The sequence below is a fragment of the Eulemur rufifrons genome, chromosome 29, assembly GCF_041146395.1.
Source record: "Eulemur rufifrons isolate Redbay chromosome 29, OSU_ERuf_1, whole genome shotgun sequence".
In the NCBI taxonomy this organism is placed as follows: Eukaryota; Metazoa; Chordata; class Mammalia; order Primates; family Lemuridae; genus Eulemur; species Eulemur rufifrons.
This window is the reverse complement of record NC_091011.1, coordinates 44,563,059-44,579,496: the sequence shown is the minus strand read 5'-3', so window position 1 is coordinate 44,579,496 and position 16,438 is coordinate 44,563,059. Positions and strand designations below refer to the sequence as shown.

Sequence of the window (16,438 nt, the reverse complement as noted above, 5' to 3'; positions counted from 1 at the left end):
TAGGCAATTAATGTCAAGCTGGGGCTTGTGCCTCCTGTCTAGATGTCTTTCCAACACAACACACCACCTCTAGTTAGTTACATATCTAATGATGCTTAAATTTCTTTATGAAATTTAGGAATCATCCCAATAGCATAAACTAAGGAAGAAACAGAAAAAATTGCCAAAATTAAGAGACTAGAAAATCATTTGAGGGTCATTTACTTTCTTCATTCGTTGTCCCCTGCTGTTTCCTTTTCTCTTTTTTTCTTTTCTTATATATAGCTTGGTGAGAAATGTCCCTTCTCCTTGGGATTACAGGAGAATGGGATGGGGGATGAAGAGAAAGAATTCCCAAATTCATTATTTTTATCAGTCTGGGTTTCCTTTATGCTGTACAGTGGAGAAAGGGTAGAAAGCTCTCATTTTATTGAGGATAGCAATCTCAGAAAAAATAAAGGTAAATCTGAAGCCGTATGGAACTCAAAAGCAATGTAACTGTGCATGGTTTTGGGGTGAGAAATAAAAAATGGTCTACTTTGTGCCTTAAAGTTAAGAATACAAAACTATCAAACATACTCAGGAAAAAATTAAAACAAATAATGAAGCCATTTAAGGGAGAGAAAGAGATGCACAAATATACAATGGGAGAGAAACTGAGACACATCAGAAATGTCACTGTCCTTCCTTTGGTCCCTGGGCTTCAAGGTCAGTCAGCGCCTCTCACCTCTGAGGCACCACCTAATGCTCGCACTGACAGCCAGCAAGGGGCTGAATGTTTGACTGAATTTCATCATAGTAGCCAGAGATTATCACCTTCCTTTATAAATTCCAGGTAAAAATCAAGCAAATCTTGATTGTGTTGGTGAGCACTCACTTTTACTGCAGGCAAAACTGTAGATAGTCAGTGGTAGGTGGTCGTCAGCACACTGCCTTACCACAGCTCATGCCAGCTTCTGAACCCTTAGCTAGGCTTCTAGTGTGGCTGCTTAGCCATCTCTACTTTTTTTTTTTTTTTTAAGAGAGAGTCTCGCTCTGTCACCCAGGCTGGAGTACAGTGGCATGATCATAGCTCACTGCAGCCTCGAACCCCTGGGCTTAAATGATCCTCCTCCTGCCTCAGCCTCCTGAGTAGCTGGGACTACAGGTACATGCCACTGTGCCTGGCTAATTTTTCTTGGTTTGTTTTTTGTAGAGATGGGGTCTTGCTGTACTGCCCAGTCTGGTCTTGAACTCCTGGCCTCAAGCCATCCTCCCACCTCAGCCTCCCAAAGTGCTAGGGTTACAGGAGTGAGCCACTGGGCCCAGCTCATCTCTGTACTTTTAAAGCATTACCTCTGGATTCTCCCTGCGTCAGTAGTCACAAATTATTCCACATGCACTAACACTACAGAATAGTTTTCAATTAGAGTCATAATTTTACAATTATTTATAATTACAGTAGAATTTTAGCAGGATTGAAAAGAATTAATATAACTGAAATAGTAGAAGAACAAGGCAAGAAGAGGGCTATTTTCTGTTTCAAAAATTATATTTTTGAGCTATCACAGCAGTTGGTTAAAACACTAAAAAAAAAAAAAAAAAATCTAATGACAGCCTCTGTTCTCCTACGTGGATTGATAATGGGCCCAGAACCTTATAAAACATTTTCCAGGAAGAACAGAATTACTGCTTAATAGAAGCTTAATGCAATTGAGTGGTTTCACAGGGCACCTGAAAATAGGTGGGGTATAAGTGCCATTAGCTTATGGGGGTCACACTGTAATTGTAGAGTAGTACCAGGAGTAAACTCGCCACCTGGTGAGGCTTTCTCAGAACAAGGAGGAAAGGATTCACAGATTGAGTTAGTAACCTTATCTTTAAGCTTTTCATCCAGGTTGTTAAAAATCTGATGAAATCAGTCAGTTATAACCTGTGGCTGTTAAATTTTAAAGAGGCAAGACTTTTGCTGAGTTTGACCTTGGTTTTAGTTTTTTTCTTCCCATAAAGTAAAAAGTTTACTCTGTTGTGTTCCTTGTGGATACATAATGTCTCAGATTCCTGACCAACAGGAGACAAATGGAGAAATTAGATGAGGTTAGTAATAATCAATCAATAAATAAACCTCGTAAGAAATATGATTTGTTTCTATCCCTTTTCAAATATATCTCAGTGAACATTCTGATGTAAACAGGCAGCATAGCAGATAACAAAAGCAGGAAACATTTTGTATTGTCAGAGCTTGTTCGTCCCTTAAAATATATACCAAAGGGTAAAATAAAATACTCTTCTAAATTCTGGAGTAAGTAGCCGTTGATGTCAGTAGAGTACCCACTCTGGAGCTCTGTAGAGAAGCTTCCAGTTTGGTCACTGAATGGAAAGCCCTGTGAGCAGGTGTGTGTGTCTCAGGTGGGGCTGGATGGAGGCATGTTGGGAAAGTGATGGGGAAGGGAGACGGCCCTCCTGTGTGGAAGTGAATTAGAATTCACCTTGAAAGTGTGATCAGTGGAAAGAACACTGAGCTGGAATTCAGGGGAGTAGTTCTGACTTTTCCAGACAAGTCTCCGAATTTCTGGGTCCTTGGTTTCCTATCAAAAAGTGGATTGGACTAAAACTATATGGTCTCTAACTCACCACCCATCTCTGTATATACTGTCCAGCATGGCAGCCTCTAGTCAGATGCAGCTTTCGAGCACTTGAAATGTTCTAGTCTATACTGAGATGTGTGTGGGAGAAAATGCATGCTGGAGTCAAAGACTTAGTATTAAAAAAAACAATGTGAAATATCCTATTAATAATTTTATAATATTGATTACATGTTAAAATAATATCTTGTACTTGGAGGGTAAATAAAATATATTATTGAAATTAATTTCACCTCTTTTTTCATGTGGCTACTAGAAAATGTAAATTTACATTGCAGTTTATATCATATTCTTTTGGATAGTGTTGATTTGTATGTTTCTGTGACAAACAAATCCCGCTTTAATTTCTAACTCATTATTCACTTGGTCTATAAGTTAACATGTATTCATTCGTTGTTTGTTCTTTTATGTATATTCCACTCTTCTTTTTCAAAAATAATTTATTTATATACAGAAGTACATGTACTACAACAATATAATTTATTTAAAAAGTAAATTGAATAGAGAAAAATAAGATAAAGCAAAAAGTAAGGTTGGTACTTAAAATACAACATCATCAATAATACCTTCATAGTTAGTAAAACAGTGGCCTTTCAGTGAAAGCTAAGAGTGCAATGTCAGAATGGTTAAAAGCCTAAGTTCAAATCTCAGCTCTGCCACTTATCTTGGACAAGTTACTTTACCTTTCTGTGTCTCAGTTTTCTCATCTGTAAAATGGAGACATATGATGCTTCTTTGGGTTGTTGGAGGATTAAGAGGGTCACATTCAAGTATATTTCAAGTTCTTTATAAATAAAAATGGTTATAGTTGTTATTTATATTTAAAACAAGTTTGATGAGAGGGATGTAAAACAAAGTATCCTCCATGCATGTTTTGCCAGCAGTCTTGTTCAACCAAGGATGACTTTTTTTATATCTTGAGTGAATGAGCTATAGGCATTATGCTTCAGGCAGTTCTTCATAGGATGATGTTTCTCTCAAAGAGGCTTTAGATAAATCATGGCATGACAGTGAGTTTGAAATTATATCCTGTGACAAGTCCCTGGAGGGAAGCTCTGCCCTGTTACTGAGGAAGGGCAGAGCCCCTACTTAACAGTTATCTGAGCTGGGTGGAAAAACACCCTTTTAGAATAGTTGAGGGAGAGATGAGCACATATGTGTGAGTAGAAAACACCTCTGCTCTGCCTAAACCTGGTCCATTGAAAGCAGTCATTTTCTTGGAGACCTTTGAATAATGTCAACTTAGCCTTAGTAATGCAGACTTATTCTTTCATAACTGTCCCATTTTTAGCTGCATTTATCATTTCAATATTCAGTTTTCTTCTTAAGTACTTTTTAAGTACTTCAAGTGCCTGAAAACTGACAAACTTACATTCTGAACAAGGAAATACTTTCCATAAAATGGCTCTTGTAAATCTAAGAATCTAACATTATAACTGTAGTGACTCTAAACATCCCAATACAATTATCAGTATGTGTACATTAAAACACAAATCTAAATGAGTTTAAAATTTTAAGATAGACTCAGTGGACAAATTCTCTCTCAGATTTCTGATAGTACAAATTTTCTTAAATACCTAAGCAATATATTTATCATTCCTAAACTTAACATTTATGTTTTGATGGTATGGATTTTATTTACATGAGCCTCATGCTATTTCATTTTAAACCATCCCAGATTGGGGAAGACTCATTAAGGGAATAGTTTCACCACCTCAAATGACTTAAGATTGAACACTCTACAGTGACCATCTCAGATGGACTGCTGGTTATTGATCAGAAATTCAGACCAAAATTCATGATATAGGAGCAAGATATATGTCCAGGGTGGTTGGTCCTGAACTGCAGATGGACACATGTTTCTCATAGCTGTTATCCATTAGAGTCTCCAAGAGCCTTTTTGATACTGCTGGATTTACAACCTCAGTCTCTTTGGTGGATGTTAGAACCTTACAGAATTACTTCATTTGATTTCGATGAATGAAGTCTGCAGCTCTTCCTCTGTTTGCAACTAGCATTCTTCAATTAAATTCCTTTACTCCCTGCTTGAAGTCTATACTCTTTTTATACTTTATGTGTTCTGGTAGTTTCTGAACTCTTAATGATATTTTGATAACATCCAATTAGATTCTGAATACTTCACATACCTATATTCAAAGCTAAAACCACAGCAACAAAAGAACCACCATGGACTGTTTAGCTGAGCAATTTAATTTTGGAGTGGCAGCCCCAGGTAAATTGATTTCAAGATGTATATAAACAAGTTAGTTTCTCTATAGAGTTATTAGCCATAAACCATTTAAATGCCAGGAAACAGCTACCCTCCACGTGACATCTTTGAATTATGAAGACTGAATTTGAAGCCATTCTTTGTCCCAGTTCCTAACAATAAAAGTATCAAGGATATAGCAGAGGCTTGTGATTCTATTTTTTCCAAAAATGATAGCAAGCCATTCAAGTACATCTAAAAAAGAAAATAAAGGAAGTGTAGAACATACACCCATTTTGATCTGAAAATTATTTTCACTTCCATGAAGAGTCAAGAGTTCATTTTTACCAATATTGATTTAGTGGAGGGAGGAAGGAAGGAAGGAGAAAAAGAGAGAAGGAGAAAAAGAGAGAAAAAGAAAAACAAAGAAAGGAAAGGAAGGAGGGAGGGAAAGAAGGAAAAGGATACGAAAAAAGTGGGAAAGAAGGACTTTATGTTGTTCCTAGCAGATTTTTCCACAAAGTAAAAGGGACTGTAAAAGTGGTCAAAATAAAATAACTGCTACCAAACTCTTTCTGCTCCTTTTGTAGGCCCAAGAGTTCAATTTGTCCAGAAGGAAATTGTCATTTATTTTAGAAAGCATGTCTGGTAAGCTGATAGGACTGTAATTTTAAAGTGATTGAGTGATTCCTTTTGAAATGACTATTTTCTAGGTCCGAGCAGATGGAAGCATAGCACTGCTCAGTTATTTAAGATACTAGGAAGCACACAGGGTTACATCAGTTCATGGAGTTTTAAAATCACAAATATACAAAGAAATGAGGGAGACAAGATACAGCCTTAGCAGGGGCACAGAGGGGCCTAATGGGGAACTGGAAAACGCTCTTCAAAACACCCTAGAATCAGGTGGTTTGCAGCTGTGGAAAAAGTAGCTGTCTCTTCAGAAGTGGGCTCTCATCGCTCTCTACTTGACTCTTCCTCCATTCTGTGCCTTATCTTGGCGTGTAAAGCTGGGGGAAGAAAGCCTCTGGGTATCACCGGAAGCCAAGCTTCTGTGACCTCCTTCACCACAAGGTGTAAGAGCCACGTGGCCTCAAGACCTGTCCTCAGTGCTGGATACACAAGTCCACGTGGAATTATTGGTCTTGAATATTTTCCCGGCAGTGAGAATTCTGTGAAGGAGTTTAATTAGATGGGCTGTTTATAAACTTTAAAACAGTATCCATGTATTTAAGCACTACCATACTTTATTGGAATTGTTAAGGGGACTCTTAAAAAATTCCCGTGATTCAGAAATGTGTAACCAGAGGGGCTTGTGATGATTAGGTCTAGTTTTTCCTCAGATATGTCCAATTATAGCAGAGTGGGACTGCAGAGAAAATACTTTTATGTTTCTATGCAGTTAGGGCCTTGTGAGCATTTTTACTGGAATGTGGGCCCTAAGCTAAAAGACAAGCCTCAAAAGTTAAATTATGACTGGGTAGTGAGAACTCGAGAGAGATTTACCTCCCCAGAGGTTGTGGTTACATTTGAAGGGGGTAAAGTGGAGTAGGGAGATGAGACCCTATTCCATGGACACATTCCCAGGGCTGTACAGCTGGAGCCACTAGTCTTATCTTCCCTCCAGAAACACATATTTACATTCCAAAGGGTAAGAACCCCAGATCCTTCGCAAGTTGCCTTTGTTTACATTGAGGATGTAAGATGTCTCCCTCATCCTTCAGAGGGGCTGAGGGGAGACAGCTGTCACTCTCCTGGATAACCATCCAAATTCGTATTTTTGGAGTCCCTTACCTACGTTGTAGACCAGGTGTGAGATGACATCTGGTTCTCATTACATCACCCTGAAAGGGGGTGTGGGCAACCAGTTCAATAGTTTTCTGTGAGTAAATAACAATCTGCTCTGCTCCAGAGACCTCGTATTTGCATTCAGGATAATACTGATAAATATAGTTATTAAAACTTTTGAGTCAGCTCAGACCTGTGTTAAAATGCAGATTCCAGGTCAACTCCTCTATTCCCCTCCCCCAGATTCTAATTCAGTAAGTCTGGGTGCCCATGACCTGTGCTTGAACAGCTCCCGGGTGATTCTTACTAGGCCTAGGGATTAAAAAGTGCTCTTACAGATGAGAGATCTGTTTCTGCTAGTGTGCTTGCTTAAGTTCAGTTATTGTACCACCCCTCCTCCCACCTCTTGATAGTGTGTAGGTGGGTTTAAGGATACAGATTTTTTTTAGTTTACATGTTAGGATGAAATTGAAGATTGCTGTATCTCTGGTAGGTCTTTTTTATCCTTGTGCACCCCTTTGTTTTGTTTTGTTCTTAAAGATAGACACTGTTCAAATCATCATCTCTTCTGCAATCTTTAGTGTGAACAACAATTTCACTCACCCAACCTGCTGATCTCAATATTTTACCAAAACTTCACTGACTTCTCCATTTAGTCATCATTCTTATAATCCCTTTACATTCATATCTTGCTTCATAGTTTACAAGATGTTTTTACATTTACTGTCCTATTGGATTCTCACAATAATATCTGGGAATAAATAGGAGTTATACTATTTATATAAATTTGAAATATATAATATTTGAAAATGTTATATTTGAAAGGAGATGGGAGAAGACTGAAATGCAGTATACATGTGGGACAGAAGTTGTCTAGCTGTGGTGTTTAGGCACTTTTAATTGAAAGGTAATCTCTTTGTTGTCATATCAACAGCTATCACATAATAGGCATTCCATCCAATATCATTGGGATGAATTGGCACTGACCCTGCTCCTTCCAAGATGCACATAAACTGCTGCCCTTTCGTACTTGGATTCCTTGAACTCGTGGCCTCAAGCATCCCAAAGTGTTGGGATTACAGATGTGAGCCACCACGCCAAGCCAGTTCCTGATAATTATTTTTCTCTTAACTAAAAGATAATTGCCAAATATGAAAGTGTCTGCATTAAGAGAAAAAAAAAATCTGTTTTTTTCCCTTGTGTGTGAAAGGATAAATGCCTTTGAATCCTTTATTGATTGATTGATTCAGAGTTTTGCTCTGTGTCCCAGGCTAGAAGGCAGTGGTTTAAGGATAGCTCACTGCAACCTCAAACTCCTGGGCTCAAGCAATAGTAGTTGGGACTACAGGCAAACGCCACCACGCCTGGCTAATTTTTTCCATTTTTAGTAGAGACAGAGTCTCTCTGTTGCTAAGGCTGATCTTGAACTCCTGACCTCAAGAGATCCTCCCACCTCTGCCTCCCAGAGTGCTTAGGATCACAAGCATGAGCCCCCACACCCGGCCTGAATCATTTAAATGTTAAACAATATTTTTTTTTAAATGTTAAATAAGACTTTTATACTTCGACAGTTTTCAAAGCACTTTCACACATATGCTCTCATTTAATTCCTAACAACCACATATGAGGTCCATAAAAATAACCACTTTTTACAGATGGAGAACGTAGAGTTTGGGAGAAAGCCTCAGGCCATGTGGTCTGGAAGTGGTAGACCCTGACCTCCAGGTGGGACTTGAGGGTTTCAGGTCTCAGGCTCCTCCTGTGAAAAGACACTAAGATTATGATGAAAAACCAATAAGCTGTATGTTCTGCTTAAAGTCTCATGAGCTCTGAAATTTTAAATTATTTAAATATATCATTTTCTAAAGTCTCAGACCCTTGGGAACATGAGTTCAGAGGAAAACAGGAAAGAGTGCAGGTTATGAGCTAACACCACCAGCGGTAAGGCACTGATACCTCGCCACATGGAGGGAATGGTGTGATGACTAACCCACCTAACAGCAGTTCCTAAAAGACTGTGCCCCTCCCTGATTACAATTCATCTACATACACTTACTAGGAGCATTTAATAAAAATTCACCGTGGCAATAGCAATACAAAAATGTTGATCATTGTCATCCAGTCCGTTTAGATGCAAAAAAGATAGCTATTAAGACTAGTGTTATAGTCAAAAGGGCAAAAGTTTTATTCTGTTAAGCAGAACAATTTCTCAAACTTTTAATTGCAACTATATTCTAAGTTTTTTTTCAGAATTCAGTTTAATAAGTCTTGCATCTGCCCTTTCTTTGTCTAACACACCATTCTCTTTACAAAACAGGATCTTCAGAGGCAGGCTGCAGAACTGGAAACCCAAGCCACCCTCGGCAGCTCAGGCCTCCACCCGCTCCCCTTGCATGCCTTTCTCGTGGTTTAATGAAAGCCGGAAAGGATCCTATTCCTTCAGGAACCTGCCTTCACCTACAAGTCCCCTTCAGCCTTCTCTCACGACTCTAATTTCAGATAAAAAGGGGTCCAAGGTAGAATAAACATGGATTAAAAAAGCAAATGAGTAACCCAAACCCCTCCTCCTCTTCCATCTTGGAAAGACATTCTCAACTGGTGTGTGGGGTCTGGCTCTGAGAAACCCACGTGATAACACTGCAATAAACAATGCATGGTATTTCTTGTGGGGGGGAAAGAAAGCCTCAATTAACCATCACCTTCTTTAATACTTTTCTATTCTAGATTGTACATTACTCTTTGATTTACCTGTCTTTTCACATATTGCTATTTAATCTCAGTTTGACAGTTAAGCCATGCTGGGAAAGATGCATTTGAATCATAGAACAGAATGATAGATCTGTTTACCAAGTAATGTACTTTAAATTACATTACAAAACTATTTCACTGTGTTCTTCGTGATTTACTGGAAAACAAATAAATTTGGGACTGAATATATGTTCAATATCTAAATGAAACTCTTTAAGACAAACCAATGCTGATCCTTACTACTTCTTTTCATCAAACTTCCATGTTGAGCAACTGATGTAATTCTATCACCAAAGTTCTTTAACTTTGGCAGAATTAGGAATTACATGCATGGGTTTTATTTGTTTATAAATGCATTGCGGTTATTCCCAGCATGACACTGCAAACCTTATCTAACATGGTATCAAAACACATATGGTAGCTAACTTTCACATGTTCTTTGGTCTCCTTTTATCTGTGTTCACTTTTCTTTCTCAAACAGACACATGTGATTAATGTTACTTGAATTTAATTCTTTTCTTGAGATCAACAGCTCTCAAAGGGTTTTGCCTGGGGTTTGGGGTTATGTCTCCATTGACCAAACCAAATGGTAATATTCTGTGTTAAATGCCCTGCTGTTTAAATGTTCTACCAGCCCAGCTCCACGTGCTCTGATTTAGACTCCTTTTCGAAGTTTTAGCAAACCTTGGCATTTGTTTGGTACTGAGTTCTCCAGCCTCTGTCATGGCATTTATTTTTGATAACCAACTAAACCCAATACAAGAGAACCTGATGAAAAACTAATAGTCCAATTCCTAAGGAAGTAGAATATGAAACAAGATGGTGTTGACCAAGTGCTTAGAGTTCCTGAGCACTTGGCATTCTAGAATCATTAGCAAAAGAAGTTTTGACAGCAGTAGAGCACTTTGATTTTGAAACATTTTCAGTATTGAATCTGAGACATCTAAATGTTGCTTGAATAATTGTATGATTATCTTGCACTGAAGAGACTCCAGATTTGGTTTAAAATGTTTTCACAAATGCAGCTACATAGTCACTGTGAAGTTGTCTTGATTTTAATATCCACTGAACATTTTGATGAAGTTCTGGGGAAGCTGTACTTACACACTTCCGCCTCTTCCAGCCCCAGGTGCTTACGTGGTAATGTGTGTCTGTTCTGTGCCACTGTGCTGGTGCTGTGAGAGAGTTGTAGTTTAACCTGTAACTACCAGTGTATTGTCAGACGGTGACCTCCCCCAGAACTCATAATCTTGAAGGGTACATCCAGGAGAGGACCTGCCATTTCTCACAGTATTTATCATGGCCAGCAACAAGCGATCCTTCCCAGGGGGTGCTCTAGCTACCTTTCTAATATGAATTGCCATCTGTTCCTAATAACTCAGCCTCTCCACACCATCTTGTATTTTTACTTACACTGTTACTCATCACGATTAGGGTCAAAGAAGATAGGCTTATTAATATTACTCCTCTGTGCAGTTGCAGAGGATAATGAATTCTGTACCCTTGAAAAGAGATTGAAGAATCATTCTCTAAAACACCTATCCTTTCATCAGATGGAGAAAGTGCCCAGAATTCCCTGTCAACCACGGAAGGGGCAGTGTTCCCAACCACTGCCCCATTGAAGGTCATCCCCAAACCAAACAAGCATTTCTTCTTACATTGTTTAAAAAAAAAAAAAAAAAAGGATTTTGGAACTTGCAAACGCACCTATCTCTGTCTCATTCACTGTATTCATTTAACACTGAGCTTCATTTATTTTTACAGAATTTTACCTTCAGTGATGACTTCAGTCCCAGCAGCGCCAGTTCGGCAGACCTGAGCGGCTTCGGAGCAGATTCCAGAACACTGGGGCTCTCTCAGTCCTTGGTGCTGTCATCCGATGAGGTATTTTGGTGGCACCATGGCAGAACTGCTTTCTCACATCGGACATTTTACCCATGAACTATCACTAGGAAAATGTTTTTAGTTTAGATTTTTGCATAGAAATAATCAGAACCATGGTTTTATATTTAATATGCAGTCTTCATGGCTTCTCTCCCTCTCTCTCGCAACATTAAAGCTCAGTGTTGTTTCTTTCCACTTTCCAGGGACCCCTTTTACAGATATATGTAAACACACATGGTAGGGAGACTGGGCACTGGAGAGCAGACATGGGGGAACAGCCCAGGAATCACATGGAAGTTTGTGTATTTTCCACTCCCTTTCTCTCTCGCCTCCCCCACAATCGCCCCATCCCAGGATTCCGATACTCCCTCTGAATAGAGTGTGGCCCCTGATCAAGAAGCATTGCAATGGAGAAGCACAGTTCTGAAAAAGAAGGAAACTAGGGGGAGAAGCACTTATTTAGAAGCCAAGGTCAAGATCAGCATTGCTGAGACTCATCAGGAGATAAATACATACAAGAGAGGCAGGAAACTACATTAGCAATCGACTTAGTTTCCCAAAAAGAGTGGTGGGGGTACAGGAAGCTCTGTATATAAAAACATTTTTGCTCTAAATATTTGTTCTTGTTGATTGCTTTCTAACATGATTGTTGTTTCGCAAAACTTTTTTTTTTTCTCATAAACTTTTCTGCCCATATGCTTCTAGCTTGGCGAGATTTTAATTTTATTAAAACTGTGTGCTATATATGTTGTGTCTGTTTCTATAACACTTTTCTTCTTGATTCTTTTGTCACTCCCTCACTCAGAGCCTGGATATGATAGATGACGAGGTGAGCTATTAGTGGGCTGTATGTGGTGGCGTATGCGGTATTGTTTGGACTTGCTTTTCTCTCTTTGCAGATGGTTTAAAAATCAAACAATACAAGAACACTTTCCTCTGTAGTGGAGGGTTTCCTTGTGTTAAATAGTTTCAGTCTCTGCCTTTGTCTCTACCTTAGTTTAAAAGATGTCCCTGGGTCAAGAGGATCTCCAAATTCCACCTCTAGAGTTCCTCAATGTATCTCCCATCACCATCACCTTGGCACGGCCCATTCTTCTTCACCTCCTGTTCCTCCCTCTCGGCTTACCCCATCCCCTCTTCTGTGTTCCCTACGTGGGTCACCAAGGTGACTCTGGTCTTTCCTCCAGGACCTATCATCACCTTCATCTCCTCTCAGCTTAGTGGTTCTAGGAACCAACCTGCCCTCCAAAAGGCCTATTAAAAGGCATATTCTGCAGTGGACAGAGCCGGAAGCTTGGAATAAACCCCTAACTGTTGAGCTCTATCACTTCCTAGCTGCATGTCTTGGACAGATCATATAGACCTTCTGAGCCTCAGTTTCCTCATTTATTAAAAGTAATTATGGGCATTACCTGCCCTACCTTCCTCACAGGTTTGCTTGCTACTCAAGTGAAATAATGGTTGTAAAATTTTCCCTAAGAAGGCTAGAGGTCTTAATGCTCTCTTCCAAGTGAAAGACACCTCCATATTTTTTAATGTGTTGTTACAAAACTCTAATTTCTTATCAGTGGATAGATGCAGAGTGATGCATTGCATGTAGAGATTTATGAAATATTTATTTTCTACATCTGATAATATTTCCAGAGTGTTTTAATGTAAAAGCTTGCAACATTAGAGTATATTTCCTTAAACTTCCTACATTAACAATTCTGCTTTATTTGGGGGAATTTTTAAATTTCCAAATACCTAAAAACATGTAGGTAATAAGTATATTTCTTTTTAACACAGCTAAAACCATTAGCTTATCATTTTATGGTTTAAAAATAAATGTGGCTCTCCCAGGTCAAGAAATTCCTTTTGATAGCATCATATAAGCCATAGCATTTTTGTCCTTTAACAACACTGCATAACAACACTGCATAACATTCCTATCTCAGATCCTTGATGATGGACAGTCTCCCAAACACAGTCAGTTTCAGAATCGGGCCGTACATGAATGGAGTGTGCAGCAGGTTTCTCACTGGTTAATGAGCATAAATCTGGAGCAGTATGTATCTGAATTCTGTGCCCAAAACATCACTGGAGAGCAGCTCCTGCAGTTGGATGGAAATAAACTTAAGGTAACGAATTATATGTCTATGATAGGCTACCAGGTATGATTTATATTTCTCATAGTACCTAAAATGTTTTCATTAGATAAGAGCATTCTGCATATCTGAGAGGTAATTCTCATCAAAAGTCAGCAGAAAGGATGGCGAATTATTTCTGAGTAGTAAATGAAGTTTCGGAAAGCCCATCAGGGGTTCTAAATCAAACGGTAGGCTGCCGAGTAGAAGAGCTAGGGACCCAGCCACTCCTTTGCTTCCACCTAGCCACACGTGGCTCATATAGTAACTCTGCTGACTTACTTTTGATGTAGTATGAGTTTTAATAATGGCCATTGTGGACTCTTCATCACATTAGAGTTAAGACCCAGATCCATGAATCTTCTTTTCCTTATTCATGTCTCCTTCCCGCTCACTCTTCCCTATGTACCACCCCAAAACGGCGGCGATATCTCCCCAGAGCTTATTTCCCCAAATATGTGCAGGTCATGTCTCCCCTCCCCTCCATTGCTTCTCATTTCCACTCATCCAGTCCGTCTCTCTCAGAGACCGAGGTGCTACCCACCCCCGTGGGAAAGGGCAAAAGGAGCTTACAGCAAGTGCCTTGCACCCCCCACCACCACCTCACCCCCCTGCTAGGCTGATGGGCAGATGAGTATCTCTTGACAGTCTTGAAAAGGTTAGAGATCAATCAATAGCTTGTGAATATGAAGGCTCCATTGACAAGGCTGTCCCTGTTGGGGAGATGGATGCATCCCGCTGTTGATTCTGAAGGTCACGAAACATTTAAAGTCCATAACCAACTCCCCTTATTCTTAATTCCAAGCTCATCGAGCAACCTCCTCATTATAATCAGGCTTCCTTTATAGGTCTGCCTACAGGGAGAGAATGGCTAGTCATGCTGACATGAGCATTCTGGCCCCAAAGACATTTTTGGTTCTCATTGTAAATGAATACATTGGCAGAAAGGAAGGCCTTTCAATTCTTCTTGCCCTTCTTGGAGCCCTCTGTGGCAGCAGGTGCCCACTTCTAGCCTTTGAAAATATTGATGAGTTTAGCAACACTTTTACCTGTAAATGTCTACAGCCCAAAGGTTGGAGAAGTAGAACTGTACCCTTTTTTCATTCATTCACCCATTAATTACCAATTTGGAAAGCATTTACTTCATGAGCTTTAAGATGTACTTTGCAAGGGACTTCGGAGAACAAAAGAACAAAAAAAGCACAGCCCCCGAGTGTGTAAATCAGTTCTTAACCTCTTCTATGTTCAAATTAATTTATGAACCTGAACATATGGTGATATTAATGCCCTCAGAGGGGCCATTGGTTTTTAAAATCGGGTTGTGTATGTGGTTTCCTTGCTTCTTAGGCTCTTGGAATGGCATCATCCCAGGACCGAGCCGTGGTCAAGAAAAAGCTCAAGGAAATGAAGCTGTCTCTAGAGAAGGCCCAGAGGGCCCAAGAGAAAATGGAAAGGGAAAGAGAAAGGCTATGGAGGAAGGAACAAGAGCAAATGCAGAAGAAGTCCAAGAAGTCCGAAAAGATGACATCCACCACAAGTGAGGGCGCTGGTGAGCAGTAAGACACCCACTGTTGCTGAAGTCTTACAGATGCTCCGAAGTCCTCACCTGTTCCTACCCTGCTATCCTCTGGAGGATGAAAAAGAAACTGATTATAGGGATAATGCTGCTCTAGGCAGATTTAGGAACCGTGTGTTTAATGAGTGCATTTTCTGCAATAGAATGCACTCTTAATTTCAACCTACTGAAATAATCCCCAGCCCCCTTTGGTTTATTAACAAACCAGAGGTCTCATTTGTGTGAGATACAAAGTAGTTGTGTTTCTCTCTTCTCTTACTTAGCAACATCTTGTGTTGTGTTGGATGTGTTGTGTCACTTAGAGAACTAGCCCAACAAGAGCATGACGTGCTCTGGTGTTGTTAATGGATCACTGCCTTTCCAGTATGGATCCTAAAACCGGGCAGTTGCACACATCTGCATGGCAGAGAGCACCTTGCCTTGAGATCTGGGATGAGTACTTACTTCTAGGGCTGCAGAGTCCACTCTAGTGTATAGGAACCATTCCCCTCAATTCTTTGTCTGGACAGTGAGACCACCCTGCTGGGGAAGTATGGGTGCTCTGCCACACAATGACATACTAAGAGAAAAGGCGAGCAAGCTGTTCTGCTTGCTGGACATCAGAATGAGAGAAAAGAATTATAGTTATTTGTTAACCGTAGAAGAAAGCAAAAGCCTTAAGAATGTGGACATGGGTATTACCTTGGGGGTCTGAGGGTATCATTTATCCTCCAGATATAGCTGAACAGGGAAGAAAAAAATCAGACTTTAATGCGGCCGTGGGATATTAGGATCTGTTGTTTACTTTGCTACCGCTGCGGTTCAGTATTTCAGCAACAATGGCAAACACAACACAGTTCCTTTCTTTTACCCAACAAATTGAACAGGAAATTGATTTTTAAGGAAACCACCATTTTCAGGTTTCCTCTCCTGGGAAACATTCTGGCTGGTCTTCAGCCCGCCTGTGACACAATCAGGAACTCGTCACATATTTTCTACTCAAGATTTCCCAAGTGGGCTCAGTTAATGTTTTAACAAATGTACTTTTAAGAAAAATAGAAATACCAGTTAGAGAAAATTTAGATTTGAGTAACAGTCAACCAGAGAACCAGTTTTTTTGAACGCAAAGAATGTTCCTGTAAAGGAGAACTGTCACTTGTATTTTAGAGATATTTTTAATGGTTTTTCTGAGCCATTCCCTTCCATACGTTAGAGATTTCCACTTTACAGTTAAAATTTGTTTAAGGCAGTACATAGGGTGTACATTAGTAGTGGAGGAACTTATACTTATTTTAAAGCCAGTATTAAAGAGTTCAGTATTTCACCAAACTAAGTCAAGTGCAGGAGACTGGGGCAGAAGGAGGAGAAAATAAACTCATCTTGAGACATTTCAAATGAAAAGGGGTTTTTTGGGGGTGTTTTTGTTTTTGTTTTTGTTTTACCTTTTATGCTTATGTTTCTGGTTCTCTTTGCTATGTTGGCTCTAAATATGAGGTCATCCACTTTCCAAGGGACAAGTTTCAGA

At 39.6% G+C, this 16,438-nt stretch overlaps 1 protein-coding gene across 4 annotated transcripts in view; it reads left to right on the top strand.

Moving 5' to 3' along the window:
* PPP1R9A (protein phosphatase 1 regulatory subunit 9A) overlaps positions 1–14,918 on the top strand; it is a 264,666-nt gene extending 249,748 nt beyond the window's left edge. Inside the window, exons 12-15 of one of the 4 annotated variants that reach the window (XM_069461962.1) lie at positions 11,113–11,232; positions 12,038–12,061; positions 13,170–13,352; positions 14,706–14,918. In XM_069461962.1, the coding sequence (XP_069318063.1) occupies positions 11,113–11,232; positions 12,038–12,061; positions 13,170–13,352; positions 14,706–14,918 (540 nt within the window). Of the gene's footprint in view, positions 1–8,917; positions 9,117–11,112; positions 11,233–12,037; positions 12,062–13,169; positions 13,353–14,705 lie in introns of all 4 variants that reach the window. The other 3 variants (XM_069461960.1, XM_069461963.1, XM_069461961.1) reach the window with 3 other exon arrangements.
* The last annotated feature ends 1,520 nt before the right edge of the window (positions 14,919–16,438 follow it).